The sequence below is a fragment of the Saccoglossus kowalevskii genome, chromosome 1, assembly GCF_978046115.1.
Source record: "Saccoglossus kowalevskii chromosome 1, keSacKowa6.1, whole genome shotgun sequence".
NCBI classification, from domain to species: domain Eukaryota; kingdom Metazoa; phylum Hemichordata; class Enteropneusta; family Harrimaniidae; genus Saccoglossus; species Saccoglossus kowalevskii.
Window position 1 is genome coordinate 33994513 of NC_140641.1, and position 25330 is coordinate 34019842.

Genomic DNA, 25330 nt, shown 5'->3' on the forward strand with positions numbered 1-25330 from the left:
GACACTGAAATGTTGTTTTATTTCATCTTCATAAAATAAACATTTGCTATGATATCTGCAGCTTCTTTAGTTCTTTCTGTAATTCCGCTTCACATGCTATTTTCTTCAGCTGATTAGGATCCATTTTCTTGCCAGATGCCTGTTCTTCCTTCATCTTTCTTATCTGATTCAGTTTCTGATTCAAAGACGGAAACAACTTAATCAATCTATCTATATCTATTGTAGGATGGATCACAGCATTCTATGAACTATTCTGTAAAACTGCTTTGATGGAATAGAATATAAACTAAAAAATTGGAAACTTGGTAAACTCGGTCCAATAAAACAACTACTGAACCACAATCATGGGATTGAGCTTCTAAATCTGACCAATCACACGAGTGGTGACAAAATTTAACATTTTGTTATTAAATCTTGCATGTAAAAAGAAATAGTGCAGTATACATTTTACCGGAATTCAGGCAACTGGCATGAAGTCGGAGTCGAAAATTGAGTGTCACCAGAACACAAGTTACTTTTGTTGGTACTTTACTTTCTAAATTTTATTGAGAAGACGCCTGCCTCGCATTCATTCACACACACAAACACACACACAACATGTTTCCCATATTTTGAGCAAACCAACCTTTTTTACTGCTCTAAGTCTATTCTCTGTTTCCTTAGCTGGATTATTATCACCACTTGAAATTGGAGCAGTGACATAAGTTGCCATGGCAATTGCATCTTTCTGTTCCTGTGACCTTGAATCCTGCAAGAGACAACAGAGATGCTTCACTCTTATTTCAGGAGAATTTACACAGAATTTACAAACAAGCGACCTCATGGTCTAAATAGCTCTGCTGTCTTTTCAAAGTGTCTTACTCAAAACAAAGTTGATATTATTCTATACAATATTAGCTATTTGCCATGTTTATTAGTTATCCATGCATGTATGCAAAGGACTTATTTACATTGCACAATTCTATAATAATGCACCAGAAATACTGACCCAATTAGCTTAAAGTGAGACAGAGTTAACCTGAAGAGATATTCACAGAATATGCCTTTTTCAAGGAAATAATCTAATAAAATAAACTAATAATCACTGCATTGTTGATATAACATCTTCGATGACATTAGAACTAAAAAAAATATGTACTCACAACATGATCAGCCTGTTGCAGAGCCCTCACTTTAGCTTCTTTTCTTTTTTTCTTTTTCAATGCAGTCTTGGATAAACCTTCTATTGAAAATGATTGAATTGAACATGTATGGATAAGTATTGCATTTAGGTCAATTAGGTAATTAATATAGAAGGATTATTAAACTGATCAGGTCTGTACATTATCCCAGGGAATCTACATATTATGTTTAATTGGAATCTGTTTAATGGAAATCGGACTACTAACATGAAGGATTAAATCTTTTGACATATGATCTCAAAGTACAAATGTAGCCTATGACGCTAAGCTGATTTGCAAAATGATACAACAGTTGATTTACCTGGATTTGTGGTTTGAGTTTTCATATTCTGAGGTAACTCTTTATCATCAGCATGCTAGAGAAGAAATGAAGAAAAACGATTAAACAGATTACTTGCTAAACATCAAATAAATGAGAAATAAATACAAAATTGCATCCTACCAAACCATCAGCTTTTCTTTGAGGTTGTCCTCTCAATCCTGGTGGCCGATAAGCAGCTGGCTTTGGTTCTGGTTTGGAGACTTTGATAGCACTATGACCCCCTGATCTAGTAGACTTTTCTTGAAATACTTCTACTGGGAATGACTGCCATTTTGCTTCCCACAATTCAGCATTGGCTTCTATTGTCGTTTCATAAAGAAGAGCACCAGAGTAATTCCAGATTTTGAACCTGTGTGTAAATAATGACAGACCATTTACACATTTAACAATGTTACATAAATGTCCCTATTAGATTGAAATTAAATCTTTGAGTACAACACAATAAAAGACATGTATGATGAAGATATGGAAGGGATGTGATATTTGAAGGAGATGATGAGAATTCAGGAAATGTAAATTGCAAAATCGAAAAATCTAGAAATCACTTCCAGACAGTGAGTAATTATATAAAATGGTAATGGTTAGTGTGTTTTTTGCTCATGTTTTATGATAATCTTGATAGTCTTGCTAATTTCTAATTAGTGCACATTGTGTTGATTAGTAAATGAGACGGACTGACGATCTAAATTGGGTATCACTGTACATGGATATCAGTTTGCATACGACAAATAGTCATTCATCAGACATCATGAAATTGAAGTATTGAATATTTCAATATATAATACACATTTTTTTCTCATTAATAATAAATCACTTCGATACTACATTTGTTTGGATTGAGGTGTATTTTTAGTCATAGGATATAAAGACCAAGACTAATTCTATTTATAAGAAACTTGCCCATTGCCAACTCTGAGTCTTGGAGCACATGTTGATGTCAGGATATGAACCCCATCTGGACACCACTCAAAAGATGTAGAATCACTGGCCTGCATCTCGCTCACCATATTCAACTGTTTGCGATCCCAAAATTCCTTGAAATCAAATCATGAAGGGTAATACATAATGAATTACCATAACAAGTCATTGTTAATGGATCTCAAATTATTTCTGACCACACTAACACAGGTTTCCACTCATTTTGGGAATACCATAAAAACCTACAATACAACTATGTAGGAAAAGCATTTTTTTCCGAAATTTTTTTAGATAGCCATAATCAAGTGGCCTGTCTCTGTAAACATCTCCCGTTTAACCTTTTCACCACCAGTTCCATCTTTTCATCACAAATTCACAAAATAGTCCTGTTTATAGTCTGCTCCTTCGTTTAGAAGATTGGAATAAAACGAGTCAAATCTTTTGAGTAAAAGCTGAAAATTGACTCAAATTTTGTCAGTTGGCTTCAAAATTAAGGTTCATTTCTAGAAATATTAAAGAAAAATTTGAACAAAAAAATCTGGTGGTGAAAAGGTTAATTTCTTTTGCCTACAAGATTGGTACACAGTAACTATCTGCATTCCATTGGCAGTTTCAACAGAACATGTAGAATTTGCATTAAAGTGCCTGTGCAATGCCTACCCTCGCGTTTCCCATTTTAGATCTGTATCCCACTGAAACGAGCAGTTATTGATTTTTTTGCTGAAAATGATTACTCGTATCCAAGTAAATTTGGGATATTTCTCGTGTTGTAGCCACGCTCACCTATCCTGAAACGGTTGACTGTTTCCGGATTTCCGACTCGCCGAAAGTGCGCCATCAAATGCCAAAATGTGAGAGGAAGTCATACCCCTGAGCCGTAATAACACTGGTCATTCAGTATACTTTTAAACGATATACATTTTTCAGTCGGCGTTTTTTCTTCTTCTTTTTTTGTCTATTTTCTTTTTTTTTTGAGAGAGAGAGTTTTTAGATGTTGTGTTGTGAAACGTATAGTCATAGTGCAAGTATTCACACGTTTCTAATCGATCCGAAGGTGCGACATTAGTGGACAAAAGCCACTTAACCTCAGATTCATTTTTTGGAAAAACTGTCCTCGTTCATGAAAAAAACAACTAGGTTTTAAGAGAAATGCCGACAACATAAACCTGGCGCAACACTTTTGAAAGAAATAGATTCCGGACCATGATCACCGAGGCGTATTTCAGAAGAGAGAGAGAGATGTCCGGCAAGTGTTTCAAATGAGTCGACTTTTTTGCGATCCTGATTATCGTTTTATAGAGACCATTTAGTCCCTGTTAAGTAAAAGCTCAGACTAGTAATACTAGTATTACTAGTCTGAGGTAAAAGATAGCAATAATTTTGACAGTGACACGAAAACGAAGCGTCGGACAAACAGGAAATTACACAGCCCTTACACACTGCTAATTGTTTTCATTTTCGAAGGCTAAAAGTTTCTGAATTGTTTGGTGGTTTGTGTTGAATGTCGAATTCTGTTCTTTTTTTACCTCCATGCTTGCAGCTTGATCTGCGTAATAATTTCTGAAATAAGAATCCGGGCTTGGTCAATGTGTTTCCACCAAATAAAGTTTTAATATGATGTTATAATTATGACAATCACGCCATGGATCACGCTAACTCGAATCCACTTTGAATTTATCTGTATGTGTGTCGATCCCGATTATTTTTGTTATCCAATTAAACGCCGCTTTTAACGCACTTGCCCTCGCCGTGACCCGACGCGTTCACCTATTTCAACAAAATTTCAATTTATTTCCACGCGGCTGTCATTTATTTTGTAACTGTGATTTGTCGTTTTTTAAATTATTTTACAGTGATCACTATGGTCTAATGTTTAGAATGTCAAAATATGTTCTCTTTTATTTTAATTTTGAAAGCTTTCCTCAGACGATCGATGAAATAAAACAGTGTAGTGACGTGCCTAGTAACCTGCTAAAGAACGAGATAATTCTGATGTCAAATTCTATTTTGTCCAGCGATAGTGTACAAACGTGCGCCGCTGACGATCACGGTGACCAGCTACACCAGAACGAACATCTAAGTAAACCCCATGCAACAAAAATTGATACTATGTGTTCATTATGGTCCATTCCTCCTCGACGAACAAGTACATAAGTGAAAATTTAGTCAAAGACGAGAAAACTGCAGAAGAAATTTGTCTTATTTACACGTATCGGCAATGTAAGCTGCCATGCGACTTCCCCTTCTGACGTCACAAGGAGAATTTCTGTATGCAAATAAGAAGTTAATGAGGAGCCTCGTTTTAAAATACACAAAAATAAAGTTGCCGTAGATTGAGTTTAAAACACATTTTTTCACTTAAAAAAATAATTCATGCTTAGAAACATAACAAAATAATAATATTTATGTATCAATGGATAATTTTAGGCGTGAAAATAGCAGCCATTTCACAGGCACTTTAAACTGCTAGCATACAACTTTAGAGATCCCAATACTCACCATGTTACCCCTCAGATTACCAAATCCAGCAAGACAAATAAGTGATAATAGTTCAGGAAAGTAATACAATGGTACGGGCATGTTTACATGTTACTGTTTACAAGTATGTTTGCATGAGCTTTAAGGTAGAGATGCAGTTTCTTTGTGAATTTCAATCAAAAATAGTTTTTTTCGTTTTTCATATAGATTTTTATCTGGAGAACATTCTGTGAAAATTTGATCAATGAATTCTTAATGGAACACCGTTAAAATTGCTGGTTATTTTCTGATTAAAAATACAAAACACTCACACGTGGCAATGTTTATGTCCAATTGCCTAATTTGCATGAGTAAGCAAATAACAGGACCTTTGATTGACAATATGCAAATCGCGATTGTACGGGTCATAGTTCATTCAATCACGCGCATGTACAATTATTCTGAAATCAGTTCTCGCTCGCTAGCAAACCAAACATTATATTTCCTCGGCGTTTTTTTCCTAATTTTTATCATTACATTATGCGTGGCGTAAAAAGAAAGAGAGGTAGAAAGAAGATTCAGAAGATTTCTATGTCGGAAGAGGCAAAATCTACACTGAAGGCATCAGACCGCCGAACGAAAAACAAAATCGATGAGAGCGTCCAAACGTGACTTTCCTTGGAGGCGTGAATCCGAGTTTCTGATTGACTGGGAGATTTTATTTTTAAATAATTGTTCTCAAAAAATAAACTGAGCATGTGAAGAATAATTTAACATTGTTTACCGTGATAACAACTCATTGTCGAAACCATGTCGAAACGAAGCTTACCCATTCACGCTAGTCACAATAAACATCATACTCTTGAATAGGCGTCAATGACTACGGTAAAACTTAGACTCTATTTTAGGCGTCAGGAATGATTGAAATGTCCGAAAATGAAGTCAAAATACACCTTAAAAGTCCCGTTTTATTTTTTTCTTAATCCCATCCCGAATTTACGGCAGAATCTGGTCCCTCAAATAAGGGACACGTGAGCTTTGATTCTAACCGGATATATTGCACTGGGTCGGGAGATACAAACTTTCACGTATCTTTTGTACTTCGATCATTCGCAAGTTTTGCTAGGTGGTGTGAGACAGCTTACCCCAGACCATTCGTCCCGGTGTTATCGCTATCGCCACACGAGACTCCAGCTTGTCTCCTATACAATTTGACTGCGCACATCCAGAAAGTAGATGTAGCTGTGATTGGTGGAATACTAATGAGTTGAGTGTCAATCAAACGCCCACGCTATATTTAGTAAACAAAGTCACGTGACACGCGCCATTTTAGTTTTGATTAGTTCATCGGATCGGAGTGTCGGTGCTCGCCATCCATAAATCAAATCAAAATGATTTCTAAGGAAATTGTCGCTAAGTACATTTGAACTGCGGTCATCATTGCAAATTGAATGTGAGAAAGTTATGGAACGTCGTTTTGAACTTGAACGTGGTCGGGCAGGCGATTTCAAGGCAGCACGCTTAACCCTTTCGTTCACAGGTTGGGAGATATTAGAATGACTGACAATTTCACGCCACTGTTTTACATTATTGGCGGATTTTTCTGCGTTATCAATCTTTCTCTTACAAACTAGACATAGATGAGACGACAGAGTCGCTCCTTTCACAACGTCGCACTGGATCAAATTGGAAAGACGATTTCCATAAGTTATCCCTCCTGCTTTTCCTGGCTTGAATAAATTCACACACGACTTTAACTGTCCACAAACTCGAAGACTACACGAACACAGTCTACAATAGTCGTCCGCAACAATATGTATGTATTTCTTCGGTGTACTGATGCACGAATGCACCGTGACACGGTGTTTCTCGGGTGTCGCCATCGCTGAGAATGCCGCCGGCGCAATTTTTCACCCAACTCGCGATTCTGTTTTGCAACATTTTATCAATATTCCCTTTGACAAAATCGCCGACAAAAGCACTGCTTTGCTGATCTTTTGTTCCATAATTCTTAATGCAAACACCGACCTTAGTAGTAATTAGTAACGTCGCCTAGTACATATGAACGGTTGTCATTGCAAATCGAACATCCTTTTGAAATTTGGACGTCGGGCAGGCGATTTCAAGGCACCGCACTTAAATATTAGCAACATATTTTTCTGAGCGGTTGTTTATTCTCTTTCAAACGAGACATAAATGTGACGACATAGTCGATCCCTTATCCACCGCTAAGAATGCCGCAATGTTTCGTTCGTTTTGCAACATGCCACAAATCGTCGAAAAAAACACCACTTCGACGGAAGCTTGCGTAATAAGGGGGTTAAAACAAGAAAACAAATGCCATGTTTAATACATATCGACCTGTTTTACTTGCGAAAGATAACGGAACATGAACTCGTTTCGTGCGACTTCGGAACCCGAAGGAACACACCAACAACGTTGAATTTACCCGCTATCTTCCAAATATGGTATATTAATTTATTCAGTTGTTTATTTAGAGTGACGTCCGCGGTCGAATGCGATTGGCTATCGATGTCAGTGCAAAGGTCATATGAATATTAAAATTACGTGGGCGGAAGGAAAATTGTATAGGAGACAAGCTGGAGTCTCGTGTGGCGATAGCGATAACACCGGGACGAATGGTCTGGGGTAGAGACAGCTTCGTTCGTAACCGGATGAACTCCGTGAAATGAAACAACTGACAATGCTAAAATAAATTGCAGAGGTACCCTACAATTAATTGAAAACAAGCAAATAATCTCCATGAAAAATAAATCACAGAGAGAGATAACTTGATACATTAACAACTCTTTTGACCTACATGTATTAGTTTTGTGCTGACCGCTTCTCCGTGTCTGATGTTTTGTTTTCCTTGTCATAATACTTACTGATTGATGACTTTGTTTTGATTTTGATTTTTTTAGCCTACAACTCGGACACGACCTTTGCTTTTACCGTGAAAAATGGGGAAGTTTACGTCAATTTGACGGACAATTCTTTTTTTCAAAACTAACGAAACACACTGTCTAGCATCCCCATTTTTTCATTTGCTGATTTCTATTCAGAAAAATTCGACCGCTCGAAAATGCTCGAAAACATGTCAGATTTCCAAAACCAATTATTTAAAAACCTGTCGAAATTTTAGAATTTTTGACTCCCATGTGCGAAGCACAAAATGGGAGTCTTTGCAGTTAGTGTGTCTGTATGTGTGTGTGTATGTGTGTATGTGTGTATGTGTGTGTGTGTGTATGTGTGTCCGACTGTTCCACTGCTATCTCAAGAACCATACATCGGTTTTTGATGAAACTTGGTGCATAGATGCTCTGGGCCAATGCGCAGATTTGATTAGGTTTTGGTAAAAATCCATGCTCGTTAATTACCTAATTTGCATGATAATTAGCTAATTTTTAGCTGTTCTATGACTGTTCCACTGATATCTAAAGAACCACTTATTGGATTTTGATGAAACTTGGTACATAGATGCTCTGAACATATGCGCAGATTTGATTAATTTTTGGTAAAAATCTGTGCATATTAATTACCTAATTTGCATGATAATTAGCTATTTTTTAGTGGTTCCATGACTGTTCCACTGATATCTAAACAACCACTCATTGGATTTTGATGAAACTTGGTACATAGATGCTCTGAACTAATGCTAGGTTTTGATTAGTTTTTGGTAATAATCCGTGGATACTAATTACCTAATTTGCATAATGATTAGTCAATTTTCGGTTTTTCCACTGATATCTCAAGTACTAATCATCACATTTCAATGAAACTTGGTACATAGATGTCATACGACACTGCACAGACCTGATAGTTTTTATGGTAATATCAGTACATATTAATTACCTAATTTGCATAATTAATTAATTTTCAGCATTTGATATAAGTAGTTAGCATTACATTTCAATGAAACTTGGTACTTACATACTCAAGGACTATGCAGAGATTGATTGTTTTCGATAAATATTTGTGCATATTAATCACCTAATTTGCATAATTAGTTAATTTTCAGCTTTTCCACAGGTATCTCAAGTACTAATCATCGCATTTCAATGAAACTTGGTACATAGATCCTTTAGGACTATGCAGAGACCTGATTAGTTTTAGGGTAAATAATTGTGCATATTAATTACCTAATTTGCATAATTAATTTTCAGCTTTTCTACTGATATCTAAAGTACTAATCATCACATTTCAATGAATCTAGAATTATGCAGACCCAATTAGTTTCCGGTAAATATTTGTGCATATTAATCACCTAATTTGCATAATTAACCAACTTTCACACTGATATCTCAGGTACTATACATCACATATCAATGAATGTACATGGATGCTGTAGGACAATAGACAGACCTGAATAATTGTGGGTTAAAATCTGTACATATTAATTACCTAATTTGCATAATTAACCAATTTTAAGCTTTCACACTGATATCTAAAGTACCGTAAAAACTCCAAAATTTCGACCGGTTTTAAATAATTGGTGTTCGATATGTGACGTGTTTTTATAGTCAAAATTAAGGTGCATTTTCGGACGGTCGAATTTTTCAGAATAGAAATCAGCAAATGAAAAAATGGGGATGATAGACAGTGTGCTTCATTAGTTTTTGACTCCCATGTGCGAAGCACAAAATGGGAGTCTTTGCAGTTAGTGTGTCTGTATGTGTGTATGTGTGTATGTGTGTATGTGTGTATGTGTGTGTGTGTGTGTATGTGTGTCCGACTGTTCCACTGCTATCTCAAGAACCATACATCGGTTTTTGATGAAACTTGGTGCATAGATGCTCTGGGCCAATGCGCAGATTTGATTAGGTTTTGGTAAAAATCCATGCTCGTTAATTACCTAATTTGCATGATAATTAGCTAATTTTTAGCTGTTCTATGACTGTTCCACTGATATCTAAAGAACCACTCATTGGATTTTGATGAAACTTGGTACATAGATGCTCTGAACATATGTGCAGATTTGATTAATTTTTGGTAAAAATCCGTGCATATTAATTACCTAATTTGCATGATAATTAGCTATTTTTTAGTGGTTCCATGACTGTTCCACTGATATCTAAACAACCACTCATTGGATTTTGATGAAACTTGGTACATAGATGCTCTGAACTAATGCTAGGTTTTGATTAGTTTTTGGTAATAATCCGTGGATACTAATTACCTAATTTGCATAATGATTAGTCAATTTTCGGTTTTTCCACTGATATCTCAAGTACTAATCATCACATTTCAATGAAACTTGGTACATAGATGTCATACGACACTGCACAGACCTGATAGTTTTTATGGTAATATCAGTACATATTAATTACCTAATTTGCATAATTAATTAATTTTCAGCATTTGATATAAGTAGTTAGCATTACATTTCAATGAAACTTGGTACTTACATACTCAAGGACTATGCAGAGATTGATTGTTTTCGATAAATATTTGTGCATATTAATCACCTAATTTGCATAATTAGTTAATTTTCAGCTTTTCCACGGGTATCTCAAGTACTAATCATCGCATTTCAATGAAACTTGGTACATAGATCCTTTAGGACTATGCAGAGACCTGATTAGTTTTAGGGTAAATAATTGTGCATATTAATTACCTAATTTGCATAATTAATTTTCAGCTTTTCTACTGATATCTAAAGTACTAATCATCATATTTCAATGAATCTAGAATTATGCAGACCCAATTAGTTTCCGGTAAATATTTGTGCATATTAATCACCTAATTTGCATAATTAACCAACTTTCACACTGATATCTCAGGTACTATACATCACATATCAATGAATGTACATGGATGCTGTAGGACAATAGACAGACCTGAATAATTGTGGGTTAAAATCTGTACATATTAATTACCTAATTTGCATAATTAACCAATTTTAATCTTTCACACTGATATCTAAAGTACCGTAAAAACTCCAAAATTTCGACCGGTTTTAAATAATTTGTGTTAGAAATGTGACGTGTTTTTAGAGTCAAAATTAAGGTGCATTTTCGGACGGTCGAATTTTTCAGAATAGAAATCAGCAAAAAAAAATGGGGATGATAGACAGTGTGCTTCATTAGTTTTTAAAAAATGCAATGTCCGTCAATTGACGTAAACTTCCTCATGTTTCACGGTAAAAGCAAAGGTCGTGGCCGAGTTGTAACTCAAAATCTAAACAAAGTCATCAATCAGTGAGTATTATGACAAGCAAAACAAAACATCAAGACGCGGAGAAGAGGTCAGCACAAAACTAATAGGTCAAAAGACAAAGCTGTCTCGCACTACCTAGGAAAACTTGCGAATGTTCGAAGTACAGGTACCCATTGGACAAAAGATACATGGAAGTTTAGCAAACGATCTCCCCGACCCAGTGCAATGTATCCGGTTAGAATCAAAGCTCACGTGTCCCTTATTTGAGCACCGTACCGGTGATTTGAGGGACCAAATTCTGCCGTAAATTCGCCCTTGGATTAAAAAATATAATGGGATTTAAGAAAATAAAATGGGACTTTTAAGGTGTATTTTGGCGTCATTTTTCGGACATTTCAATCAATCCTGCCGGCTAAAATAGAGTCTAAGTTTTACCGTAGTCATTGACGTCTGTCTATTCAAGAGTACACGTGTATGATTTTTATCGTGACTAGCGTGAGCGGGTAAGCTTCCTTTCGAGAATGAGCTGTTATCACTGTGAACAATGTTAAATTATTCTTCAGATGACCAGTTTATTTTTTAAAAACAACTAATTTTTTTATTTAAAAAAAATCATGCCGTTTTCGCATCATCCAGCTTTTTGATTGGTTAATTAGCGATTTGACCTATTTGACCTAAGAGAACATGGCGGATATCCTACAGCATCAAACGTTTATACGAGACCGGAATCATTCGCTTACGATGAAACTAAGTTGACTTTTATTTGTATTTCATAACCATTCAACAAATTTATTTTGTGTACATTATTATAATCACTACTGAGTACAGTAATAATCAACAATTCAGAAACGCAGCATGCCGAGATTTTTGTGTTCGTTTTTATTTGAAACTTCGTTTATTTAGAATATATTTTTCGTTACCAATAAAATAAAAATCTCTCAGTCAATCAGAAACCCGGATTCATGCCTTTGAGGAAGGTCCCGTTTGAACGCTCACATCGTTTTTTTTTTTCGTTTGGGGGAAAACTAAAACTGGTCGCAATTTTCGAATAAGAATGAGTCGGCAATTTTTAGTGGAGTCGAAAATTTGGAGGTAAATAAAACACCGAAACCCGGCAAATAAATAGGCGGTCAAATTTTTAGAGGGGTCGAAATTTTGGAGTTTTCACGGTGCTAATTATTCCATTTCAATGAAACTTAGTACAAAGATGCTCTAGGACAATGTACAAACCTAACTAGTTTGGGGTAAAAATCTGTTCATATTAATTCCCTAATAAGCATAATAATTCATAATTTTTTGGTTCTAATCACATTTCAATTAAACTTGGAGACATAGATTTTCTGTTATTTAATGTGTCTCCAATACTCTCAGCACATGGGAGTTCTTTCTAAGCTTTCTTTGATTACTGTATGTGCTGGAGCTCTCTTCTTGCAGACGACCGTCGCCGGTAGTACAACAACATGTTTTGTACATGTATCCGTGCGCTGATTGTCCGAGACTGTCTTAGAAAAGCGCTGAATAGGGCGTACCAAAATCGAAAAAAAATAAAAACAATAAAAAAAATGCCTCCTTAAAAAAACGAACAGAATTCAAATATTTCTTTTAACAAATATGTTGCAGTGGGAAAAATAGGATTGGAAACTTCTGTGCCTCGCGTTTCAATTCTAGGGTTACGCGATTATTCATTACTGTGCGTTCGCTTCCTGGAGTTGGTTCTCAATACTACATAAAACTCATCGAGGATAAATAATTTAATATCCCACTTTGTACTCTTCACGGTAAACCATAGGCTCTGAAATACTTGTAGATTTTTTATTGAAAATACATTGAAGAGAAGCCATGATGTTTTGGTCGTGATAAAAGGTCACCTTCTTAGGACCGCCCCCTGTTTAATAATTCATGAAATGACGTCATATTTACCGGGCATTGCCACGTGTTTTTACCGACCCCATCAAAACACTGGTACGAATGACGTGTTTCTGATTTATATATTCGAGAGCAGTTGTTCTGATTCAACGATTTTACATCAAATGTCTATTTTTATACGTTAACTTTCAATTTCAATAGTCTAGAAAGTCTGACAAAGTATGACAAAGCAGTAATTCCCGGTTGAACGTGCAAATATGCAAATTAGCCTTTTTCTCGTCTTCTAATTTTGGTGAATTCTTGGGTTTTATTTTAAAATAGCTGATAGACGCTTTGGCCATTTGCCTTGAAATTTTCACACATTATTGACAAGGTGTTCCCCCTTCAAAATGCGTCCGGACAGTTTATTACGGCGAGTGGAACAAAAATAACAAGTCCGCAATTAATATAGATATATAAATTATGCAAAAATAGAAAATAGTGAACTTTGAGGTCATGCTGTGCGATTTTGATAGCCGTTAGAGAGATGAGCAGACGCATTTGAATTAGTAGTATACCAAGGTATCCAGTGATGTAATTTTACCCACAAACGGACTTGAAGTTTTTAAGCTAATTTTTTTTAAACAACTTTTGCCCAAAAAAGCATATTTTTGACCCAAAATCAAAAACGCATTCTGGATATTCAAAATAAAGACAAGTTTCACAAAGTTTGTATAATAAGCTTTCAGAAAATATATAACATGTTGGATATATAATACTATCTTCATTGTCTAATTACTCAATTAAAAAGCTTGCCAAATAAACTGCATCTCTACCTTAAGAGCCAGCTTTTACATTAACTTGCTGAGGCTTTATCCTTTTTTCCATATAATAACTCCATTAAATATGTGCGAGACTTGTATACTTCAGTCAGCAATAGCTGCTGACACAAAATTACAAAACAGATCTACGCCAAAATTGGTTTAAAAATATTCATGATGTACTGTATCTGATTGTTGACTATCAACAAGTCCAGTTCAGATTCGTCTACTCTTTTGAGTACTGAACCCTGAATTGTTTTTTAAAATATTAACTTAAATCAGCAATGTGTCTAGTTAAAGTTACATCATAAAATATCTCAGGTGTAAACAATTATCCAAACTTCAACAACACCGATGAACAATATTTCAGTAACAAACAAAATTGAATACAAAATCAAATATATTTAAAAAAGGATATTATTCCCCTGAGGATTGAAATAAACTGTATTCCTTGGTCCAGTACCAAAATCAAACACTGGGTCACATTTCAAATTATATAATGTGGCTTTTGCAGGCATGACTGAGTAGGTGTGTTAGGGAAAGACAATATATAGCATAGTGATACATGTACATACACACATGCTTTATAGGCTATTCAGGCTGGAGTACACATCATCTGATTTTTATTTTAACAAAATCAATAATCTTTAAATATTCTTCACTATTTACTATGACGGTAATATTTGACTTCCAATCCATGGATTTTTTTGGCAATTCTTCATGTACAAGGTGTTCCATACAACATCAATGCATATCACTTTTGCTATGGTTTATTTGATTTGTACTTTGTTGTTTTAGGCAAAAATTACGCTGAAATCTCACCCAACTAGTAAACTAGCATCACATTTGTATCTCTTGTATATTCAATGTTGTGTATGACAAACAAATACAATACCCCATGCATTTTGATTTTGAAAAGAGTGATTTCATGGATAACCATGAATCAATGCACGTCTCTTGAGCATCATTTGTATACGAATATCTGATAGCAATCTTTCCTTTCATACATCTGGAGCCATGATTTAACTACCTTGTGTTTTAGAAATTGGAAAATGCAGCTAAATGAACAGAAAGTGATTTATTATAGATCTTTAGACTACATCAATAAGTTACACTGAGCTGACATTTTATCGTATTAGAAAATTGAAATTCCAACTAGTGGAGATGTTTTAAAAGTTTATTGTGAGAGCCCAGTTCTGCACTTCATGTACCAAGCAGTTGACTAATTTAATTTAATATATACAATACCTTTACCACACAGTTGTAGTAAACTATCACAGAAGACTTTTACATGAAAGGATACAGCCATACACAACACAAAAATCTGAAGAATTTGGATTCCAATCAACACTGTAAATGGGTCCTTTCTTGGCTGCAATATTAATCGGAAGTATATCACAAACACATTGTATTGCGTGTGAAACACACAGATATGGCAAAATGGTCATCTATACATTGTCCCATAAATTCATTCCTATTTAATTTGGATAACATATTCACTTTATAGCCTGTATTATTTAAGGATAACTTTGGTATTTATTTCATAACTATTAATATGCAAGGATGAAGATTTTCTCGTATGAATAATAACCCAGTGATAATGCCAGTAAATTAAATGCATCAACAACTGTTGTTTGATATATGTGCAGTTGATTATCACATGTGATTATCCTTTATCTAGTTGTATCTTACTCACCTAAGGGCACAGCACATGTTTCTCCATTGGTAGAAAGATAATGCAGAGTCTGTTCACCGTAATATGAAGCACCAGTCTTATCCACATCCACTGTAGTTATTACAAGTAAATCACGACCTCAATAAAAGATGACGATATTACATCACTCATAAACTAGAAGATTTATAAAATATGCAACATAAAACATCCACAGAAAGGGGATAGGATGTATCCAAAAATCATATTTTAATATTTGGTTGTTGAGTTGCTCAATGGATTGAGACCAAATACTTTTGCATTTTGAAAGTCAGTCCATAAAAAATTTCATCATATGACGTCTATGTACCAACTTTGTAGAAAATTAGTCAAAGTGTTTCAGAAACGAGGCCACTAATCAGCCATTTTGTATCAAACACTTATCAGTGACTGACTGTGTGTTGCGCTTAAATCAGTGTTGGTGCACCCAAGAAATATTTTTGAAAAATAGCCAGCAATTGGTCAAATGTGATCAGATCCAAAAACATACACCATGAAAAGAGTGTACGAGAAGTGACAGTGAATACTGATCATGTTGTTAAACCTCAAATGTGATGTTAATAACCAAGTTTTAAAGGATAGGCCAGAGTCATGCTTGACAAATAAAGAATGACAAGTTTGAAAATTTGAACAAAATCAGTGAAAGCAAGACTGAGAAAAAGTGTCGGTGAAAGCACTGACATAGAAATTACAAGTCTTTGGTTTTGAATTGAACACAGCATTACATCTTGGGCATTTACTGAATAACGAATGGAATGCAAGTTTGAGTTCAACTTTCCGCTTACCTCGTTTGTTCCATAACATTGTGACACGGTCGGCTTTGAAGAAACTCTTATTAGCTAGGGCAGCACCAGGGCCCTCTAAGTTAGGATATTTAAATATACGTACAAATGAAGGCGCACCCTGAAACAAAATACATTAATCATCAAAACTAAAAAAAAGATTAGATTATTTTCAACTAAAGTTGCGCACTGTGCTCATTGATTGGCTGGTTGGATTCAAATGCCATTGAAATTTATAAATACTTATAAAGATGAAAGGAATGGGTTTGTTGTGCCGAGAGTAATATAAAATCACTCTATAGATGATGATATACAGCTTTCCTTTTATATGACCCCTCTATGTACAAGTCATGCGGTACGTTGGTGCAAAACATTCTGCATTTCGTTCCCTGCACCAATGATGGTTGTGTTTTATTTCATGTCTTTTAGGGGTAAAGAATACAGTGGAAATGTAAAGAAGCTAAACTAATTGAAACAATAGAACAAGCCATGCATGGCACAGTTCCTGTTAGTTATCAAATTTAAGATGTATAGTTTTGTTTATAGTGATATAGTTGGAACATAAACATGTCAGGGATATATTATGACGATTTTTCACAATCCGATGCCAGCGAGATTTGAAAGCCAACTATTTAGTCATAACCCAAGCAGTTAGCCAATTCGCTAGCGAGTTTGCAAATTGGCTGCCCCAATATTTCTGAGACTTGCTGTAAACCACAGGTTGTGGATGTGAATGAAAAACAAGTAGGTATGCATTGACATGTGAATAGTCTAGAGGGCGCTAGATATAGCCATGAGATGATATACCTTAGATCCTGGTACATACGCAGCAACCTTGCACGGCATATCACCGGGAGACAACTGGAAGTCAGATACTTTCTGTATGTGAAGTTTTTTAGCAATTGTATCTAAAATAAATAATTTAGTATGTGTAAATTGTGATGCAAATGGGCATTTGTAAGTTGGCTACAGTTAAGGTAGTAACTATATAGTCTGTTCTAGCAAGCCAAGAACACAGACAATTCAATATAATTTCTTAATATTTTTATAGCTAAGGTGTACATCAAATGAATAACAAGGTGAGAATAAAACAGTGGGGTTACCCAAGCTTGTATGCATAGACAAAATTACTATGCTTCTCTCATAGCATTACTCCACAATTTAATAAAACTAAAAGTTCATGAATAAATAATTTTTTTTTTGTCTTCAGATATTTAAACATTCAGTCACAGGCGATAAATTTCCCAAGTCGAAAGTATTCATCTGCATCCATCGTTAAAACATAAACCCTAGACTTTTTATTTTTCAAAATTCATATTCCAGCAAAAATAATATCTAACTTACCAAAATTATTGCCTTCAAAGAAATGGATTTCATTATTGACATTCCGTGCACAAAGACTCTCATCTGATGACCACTGAGGACACCTGACAAACCGATCATAAGACATTGAATTGTAGCATGGGAAGTGAGAATGCACAAGACAAACAGCGACAATACTGTTTCAAATGAAAAATTACTCAAGACAGTTTGATTCGGACAATGAGTAAACAAAAACTAAAATAACGACAGACATATTAATAACTGTTGTGGGATTGAAAATAACACATTTTTAAGTGCTTTGTTCAGACAATAAACTTCATTAGAATTCACATCACTGTAAAGTCTGTGAACGTTGATCTTATTTGATCTATTTTACGACTGTACCATGTTCTAGGATTTCAGTTATATTTTCATGAAAATATCCCAATGCATGCTATACTAACATAATATTTACGCAAGCAGGCATAATATCAGTGATTGTAATCTATCAATTAATTCATCAAAATGAGTGACACCCAATGATTCCTTAGCGTTCCATACTTGTATGGTAAAGAAAAAACAGACATCCATTTTAACAATTAGAGGATTGTCTTTACATCTTTGGATAAAAATATGCAAATGATAAAACCACATACCAAGTATCTTGTCTTTTCTGAACAAATCCTTTGATGTGATCACCAGATTTGACATTCCAGAGCTGCAAGTTGGGATTTCCACCGGGAATATCCTTTGATGCTGTTAATGAAAACATTGACTATGAATTTAACAATGGATCTATTCTGAAGCAATGAAATATTTGACACTTCAACATTCATAGATTACTATTAACCGACTGTCACACAAGTTGTACCGGTAATACAGTATTGTCAGGGCATTTTTGGATAAATTGCTGTACATGTAAGCACAAATTACGCATTAAAATAAAATGAAAATGTTTGGACACATATGCTATTGATTTCTAACTAAACTGCTCTTACTGAACCGCAAGTGTAGTGGAACATTTAATACAAGCTGATCATAATAATTATTTAATGGAAAGTCCATTCGCTGACCATCCTCCAAGTCTACAATCATGTACTGTGTTCACTTGACTCGTCTCAGGTCAACCTTGCTGACATTCATATCTCGTATGGTGACAAGTGATTGTATAACATAGCGAGTTCTTAAGTTTGAGAAAAAAAAGGTTTGAACATGAACGATCAAGAGAATGTCAGAGATATGGCTCCAAAATTGCTTTCATTAAAACAAAATGGTCACCAGTCGGCCATTTTGAGTCAGATCTGACAAACAAAGTGATGTAAATTATGGTCCCATAAAGTTCAATGTACATACATACAAACAAAATCTGTCTATGCACATCATAGATGCTTGTGTACACAAAGTTACAATGATAATAATCAGTCCAGGAATGTCCAAGATACAAGTCCAGATGCATGGACACATGCACAGAGGTCAATCCCCATGTCTCGTTTTCGGAAGGCGTCTGAATGGGGACTACAAACAACTACAATTCAACCATCTTGAATAAGATAACCAAATGAATAAATATGCACATGTCCAACATAATTTATGATGTACATGTAAAGAGCTCTAGAACTGTTAAAACAAAATGGCCACCAGTCAGCCGTTTTTAATCCAATCCAAAAAACAAATAGATGTGCATAGGGGTCCCATATTGTCCAATGTTTGTACCAAGTTTCATTGAAACATATACATGACCAAAATCAGGTTCTGGACTGGCAGAATTGCTTGATTTTGATAAATTTTTAACATTGAAATGGTCTTAATTGGCCATCTTGAATTGAATTGTCAAATGTACATATGTGCGACATGATGTACATCTAAAGAATGAAAAGGTTTGGTAAGTAAATGTCTGATATATAGGTGTGGATCCAAATGTGTGATGTATGTGTGAAGATAACTCATGTACGAGATACAGGTAACATGCAAACACAGAGGTCAAAACGTAAGTCCCTATTCTTGGAGTGCATCTGAATGGGGACTAAAAATAATCTTCATACGGTAAATGGACACTGGGACTATTCTTCCTTTAGATATTATGAATTTAAATAAATATAGCATCAATGTAGTAAACCATGCATTGGCTTGCTAAATGCCCAATAGAAATGCTAAATACACAAATAGAGACAAAATCAAATGACTTACCCACATAAGGTTCCCATGTTGCAAGAATACTGTTCTTTGGAGAAAACTCTAAAAATATGGTTTTTGGTCTGTTTATCCTCTGTACAAGGGAACATGACGCTACTTCTATTATAATAACACTGTAAACCAAGTGATATTTTATCTATTCATTTGTTTTGTGTTGATACACAAAGTGGAAACCGGTTTACATTTACTACTGCCACATGTTGAGTTCCAACACCAATGCAGCTCATTAGTCATAAGATTTGCTAGTCAGTTAGTAATGTTGGGTTTAGAGAATGACTGCTTTTAAAATTTACTATATATGACTTCTCATCAGCAGAGTCGAAAGTGTCATGGAAGATACCATTGTTTTGAGGTGTAAACCACTACTGCTTTTTAAAAATCATTTATAACATGGAGTATACCTTATTTTATGTTTTTGTTATACAAGGTTCAAAAAAATACAGTTATTCTACATGTACATGTATGAAACATTCCCAGTTTTTTTTTTTTTTTTTTGCTATTAGAATTACAATCTGAAATTTGTACAAAATTTTAAATTTCCTCCGCATACATACAGTGCATGCAAGTCAGTTTTGAAGTCATGATGGTAACTCTTGGGGTAAACACCTCAAGAAAATAGAAACACACTAATTTCACTGTTTCAGCTTGCCTTGGTGGTTCTATGCAAGATATTGGATACAGAAAATGTTGCTTAGCTTACTGTCTGTTATATAATTACATGTTATCAGTGCACTAGTTTATTGTGTTTGTACAAAACTTTATCTGTGCCACAGAGCGTACTCGCGACTTATCTAAAAAGCAACATTGCTAACTGACTCGCACTGGTGTTCAAACACTATAAACACTATCAACACATTATTGCTATTTTCACATTAATCAAGTCAAGGCAGGTGAACAAAATCAAACCAGTGGTTTCCAGACTGGGGAGCTCCAAGGAGTTACCTGGTCTCTCAAGGAGCTCCGCTGATTTCACTAATTAACTTTTAATGAAGTCACCCAGAAAGCATCATTTGTTCTGAATACAAACAGGTTCAACCACTAGTAGTCAATTTATAGAAAGTGTAACTACAATTTATAGAAAGTGTAACTACCAGATGTCTGCCTTTGAAAATAAAAAACATTAAAAGAAATCGGTCCAAATTTCAGGAAGGCAATCATGTCTAGTCAGAGATTTCTAATGTATGCAGTTTGAACTTCATACCGGTAGTTACATTTTATTGACAAAGTTTTTATTTCAGTGCGAACCACTACATTTCGTTTTTATTGTGAAATAAACAGCGTAAGATATAACAAGTCCTCAAACGTTTCAGTGTTCCAATCAACAAGGAAATGTGACACAGCAATTATTTATGGCCCTAAGTTTCTAAAATCTATGCATTCATGAAAACAGTATTATTACTTCTGACCTAAATTTACAGGGTTGTGCAATTCCATTTTGAAGGCAAAGTTTTTATTTCAGTGCGATCCACTATAGCTAGTTTTTAGTGGGGAAAATTTGTTTTATTCAGATCATAGCAACATATTATAACTCAAGTAGCCCAATGTTTTTCTTCAACAATAAAGAAACATAACACAGGAAATATTACAACCCATAATGTTTTGAAATTGACGTTTTGATGAATAAGCAAACACTTTATTTATGCGACACCAGGAAATAGGTAGCGCAAAAACCTTGCTACATTCATGAATTGTTTAGTTGTCCTATTTTGTGAATACAATGTGTTGCACTGAACTTTCAGCTCATGAATATTCTTGCATAAATTTGCATATAGGTAGAGATCCTTGGAGCTTCCCTGGATGGAAACCACTTGTTTGATTTTGATCAGCTCCCAAAGTCTAACAAATTTGACCATGAACGCATCTAATAAAAGTCAACTTTCATGGTTACAACACTATACATTGCACAGCCTTCAATAACATGTAAGAAATTACCACACAATCATCAGTACTAGTCATATGCAGAGCTGCCAACCTTTGAAAATCAGAATTAGTACTCATCACCTACTAAATTCATATTTTTTTTAAGTTGCAGTGTTTTACATATATAAAGACCTGATCATGTATTATCGCAGCACTAATGCATACCATACCATAGGGTGGGTTAAGGTAAATGTTGTCTCAAAACAATACATCAAACTGTATGGGTTAATTACAATGCATTGGATTAAATTAACAAGAAACAAAAAAATTTGAATTGTTGCAAAATTAAATTTTAAGATAATATCCAAACGATCATCAAAGTTACAACGTGACATAACTTACGTTATACACCTATTTTACCAATAATTCCTCTTACTCAGTCATGATGCCATGCAAAAAATGTTACTTCTTTTTTTTTTATTTGACTTCAGGAGTGGTTATTTTTGATCACTTGAGTGCTTTGGTAAAAAACCTTGTTCAAACCATGATGTTTGTGACGCATTGGTTGACCGACATATGTCCTTTGACCCGATGGGTCAAGAATGCCATTAACCAATCAGAATGCTGCATGGAATTGCTGGTAGAACCCAAAATTTTCCAAATGTTAGTGATTATAAAAATAACATTGCAGAAGTAAAGCTATGTCGTAGTACAATGTGTTGGCATTGATTTCAGTTGAAAACTGCATGGTGGTTTTCGAAAGAGGTGATTAACAATTTTTAAAAGGTAAAACAAGTCTTGAAAGAATAGTTTTTACACGATTCGCGATGATAACAGTGCAAATGTATTTTACCCAATCACGGAATAAACACACATTTTTTCGTGAGTAGCGTAAACTGATCGTGAACTCTGCTTTGACCATGTTTTATACCTTTTTAAATTTCGTAGATTCGTATTTATTTGATGTGTTTTCATATTAGCGTATTCCCGTTGTATTTTCGTAACCAATACAAATTTTTTGCAAGGGTTGGCAGCTCTGCATATCCCAGTCATGTTGTGTTTTACAAGTTGTGGTCTTACCTTTGTCCATTACACCAAGCAAACAAAGCACCATCTGAACTGTATGCACACACTTTACACTTGTTACTGATATCTCTGAAGATTGAAAACAAATATAGATATTAACATGAATTTTAAGAAATGCATCATTGATTAGCAGCTGGTGATCAACTCGCACCATTCAGACATCAAGAGTAACTTATCAATAAATGATTTCTTGGGAGTCTATATCGGCGTATGCTGAAGAGATGGAAAACTTACTTTGGGAAATCAGAATGTTCTTTCAATGATGGTGGACCTTCAAACAATGACAGGCCAGTAGACCCTCTCACTGCAACAAAATAAATAGGAATGGAAACACTTGATTAAGTATTTGTGTCATTACTGAGGACTGACAGTGACAATTGGATTGACCACACTACAACCATACTAGTACATTTTTTCCATTTCACTCCAAGTAAGGTTACTTATAAAATGTTTTAATTGAGTAAGAGATAAATTTCCCAGGATTTCAGAGAAAGTTGCAAAATTTAGTATCAGCAGAAAGTTAACTGGAACAACTTTACCAAAGAATTCCATCAATTACTTTTTTATCCAGAAAAAAAAAGTACCCTGGGTGTTTTATCTTGTGCTCTAAATTAATGGCTTAAAGAATGATTTTTTAAAATACTGCTAGGTAGCATTGTTTCATTTTTAATATCACATCATGTACAGTCCCCTCTATGGCCTGAACAGAACCATGTACAGAAATTTTTTATTACAAATTGGCTCATCTGTTTGAATTACAATTTTTTCAAGCTCTAATTAAAAAAATAGAACTTCACAAAACTGAGAATAAATCAACTACAGGACTCAACAAAGTCACCACTCACCACAGACTGGAATAACCTCCAACAATAGATGCTGAAGATGAACTGTGCCCTAAGCAGTTATTAGAAATGTATCCAGTCAGATATAATCAAATGTGTGACATTGTTGATATATGTTAGTGGAGCAAATGAATATTCATGTAGAAGTCTAAGGCAAGTTTTTTCAATATATTTAAAATGTACTTTAGAGCAGTGACAAAAAGTTGGGTGTTCTGTATTCAGGATTCCACCTTTTGGGAACCAATCAACACATCCAAATGAATAAACGTGATCTTGAATACATCTAAAAAATCTTGCCCGGGAAAATTAATATTACTTTTTCTAAGTTGATATATCAGATACATACAAGTTAATGAATATTAATATGTTAAACCAAGACTTGTTTAGTACCAATTATATATATCGTACATCATCAACATCTATGACATACTAATATGTAATATGACCAATTATATGAGCCAGTGCCATATACGCTGAGCAGGGGACATGCATGTGGATAAACTATAAGGAATATGAGAATCATACAAGGTTGTTGTTGTTGTTTTTATTTCACCAGAAAATATACAATAAATAATATACACAATGATAATAATAATAGTAATTATTATAAACTGGTTATCAACTGGTATCACTTGTTTGTAAAGCTGGTTGAAAAATCAATCTGATCTGATTCTGTCACTGGTTTACATCGTATCAAATGGCATCTGACAAATTACCAATGCTAATTGCATTCCAGTCTTGTAAGGACACACAATACACGATTTGTATACATGTAATTATTTTTAATGTACTTCAACTTCTATTGTAGTTGTATTGTCAGCAAAATGTAGTTGAGAGCTGTTTCGTGCATTGCTGTTTGGATTCTGCTTCAGAAGCATGCTTGAACACAATTTCTCTGAGTGGTGTGGTAACAAGAGTAAAATAATCATGCTCTGAATTGAATAAAGAGGGACCTAACTCAGTGTTGCAGAAAACTGAATTAATACCAATACCAACGACACCAGACTGTTTGGTGATTTTCGGTTATTGAACACCATAGCTATTGCATTTATTATTAAAGTACACAAACAAGTAGATTTTAAGCTTGGACAGGTATATTTCTTTCCCTGTGGACAGGTAAATAAAGTTATCAAGTTCTTACTATATAGCGAAATGCAGCAGACCAAACATGCTATTTTTGTACCTATGACAGGCAACTTTGGAGAAGCAACATGTATCAACATTATTCCTGAATTTTAGTTGTGTTTTTTTTAATTATTAACCCTTTTGATTCAAAACAATGAACGTATTTTTTATTAATTTTCTGATAATAATGACACAACATTCTTTTCGCTTGTTTTTATTTCAAACATTTTTTTTTTTTCTGTTACTTTACTAACATGTAATTTGTTTGCGCGTCAACATAAATACAATCAACTTAGCATCGTGGAATAATTTGACATCTTGTTCCATGAAAAAATAAACACAAATCCACGTGTGCTCCGGATTGACGAACCCAATGTAACAAAACAATTATTCTACACACACTGTTATTCAAATGTTATCTCTGCCATAGAGAGGTGATATTATTTTGCAACAGTATATACTATATGCTTTCAAGGAAAAACAGTTATTCTGAAAATACCAAGAAAAAATACCAACCAGCAAGAAGTGGACAGGGTTCCGCCATATTGTTTCGCAAAGCATCACGGGAGTATCTACTGATAAACGTAAACAAATTTAGAGTTAGTCTAAAAAAATAGATGGAGATGTCAGTGGTAATAACTGTTGAAATGATATGCGATATTATTTTATATTATATTTTATTGACACTATATTACGTGTTTTAACATGATAAACTAGCAAATTGTA

At 34.6% G+C, this 25330-nt stretch overlaps 1 protein-coding gene across 1 annotated transcript; it reads right to left on the reverse strand.

Moving 5' to 3' along the window:
• On the reverse strand, positions 1-25172 carry LOC100378556 (eukaryotic translation initiation factor 2A-like). Its single transcript, XM_006813139.2, has 18 exons — positions 25121-25172; positions 22872-22941; positions 22632-22706; positions 19686-19804; positions 18155-18254; positions 17541-17623; positions 17004-17104; positions 16200-16317; positions 15400-15516; positions 15007-15075; positions 14122-14223; positions 4921-4961; positions 2404-2537; positions 1624-1852; positions 1483-1537; positions 1143-1222; positions 626-748; positions 1-175 (listed from the first exon to the last, which is right to left on the reverse strand). Exons 1-18 carry the CDS (start codon positions 25146-25148, stop codon positions 47-49), a joined length of 1773 nt encoding a protein of 590 aa, XP_006813202.1. The 5' UTR covers positions 25149-25172; the 3' UTR covers positions 1-46.
• Between the last annotated feature and the right edge of the window lie 158 nt (positions 25173-25330).

Coding starts and splice junctions, on each gene's coding strand:
- LOC100378556 (XM_006813139.2), bottom strand. CDS start 25,148: ATGGCGGAACCCTGTCCACTTCTTGCTG. Junction 15,076..15,399: donor AACATGTGCTGTGCCCTTAG/GTGAGTAAGATA, acceptor TTAATATTGCAG/CCAAGAAAGGACCCATTTAC. Junction 14,224..15,006: donor TTTTTGTGTTGTGTATGGCT/GTATCCTTTCAT, acceptor ACACCTACTCAG/TCATGCCTGCAAAAGCCACA.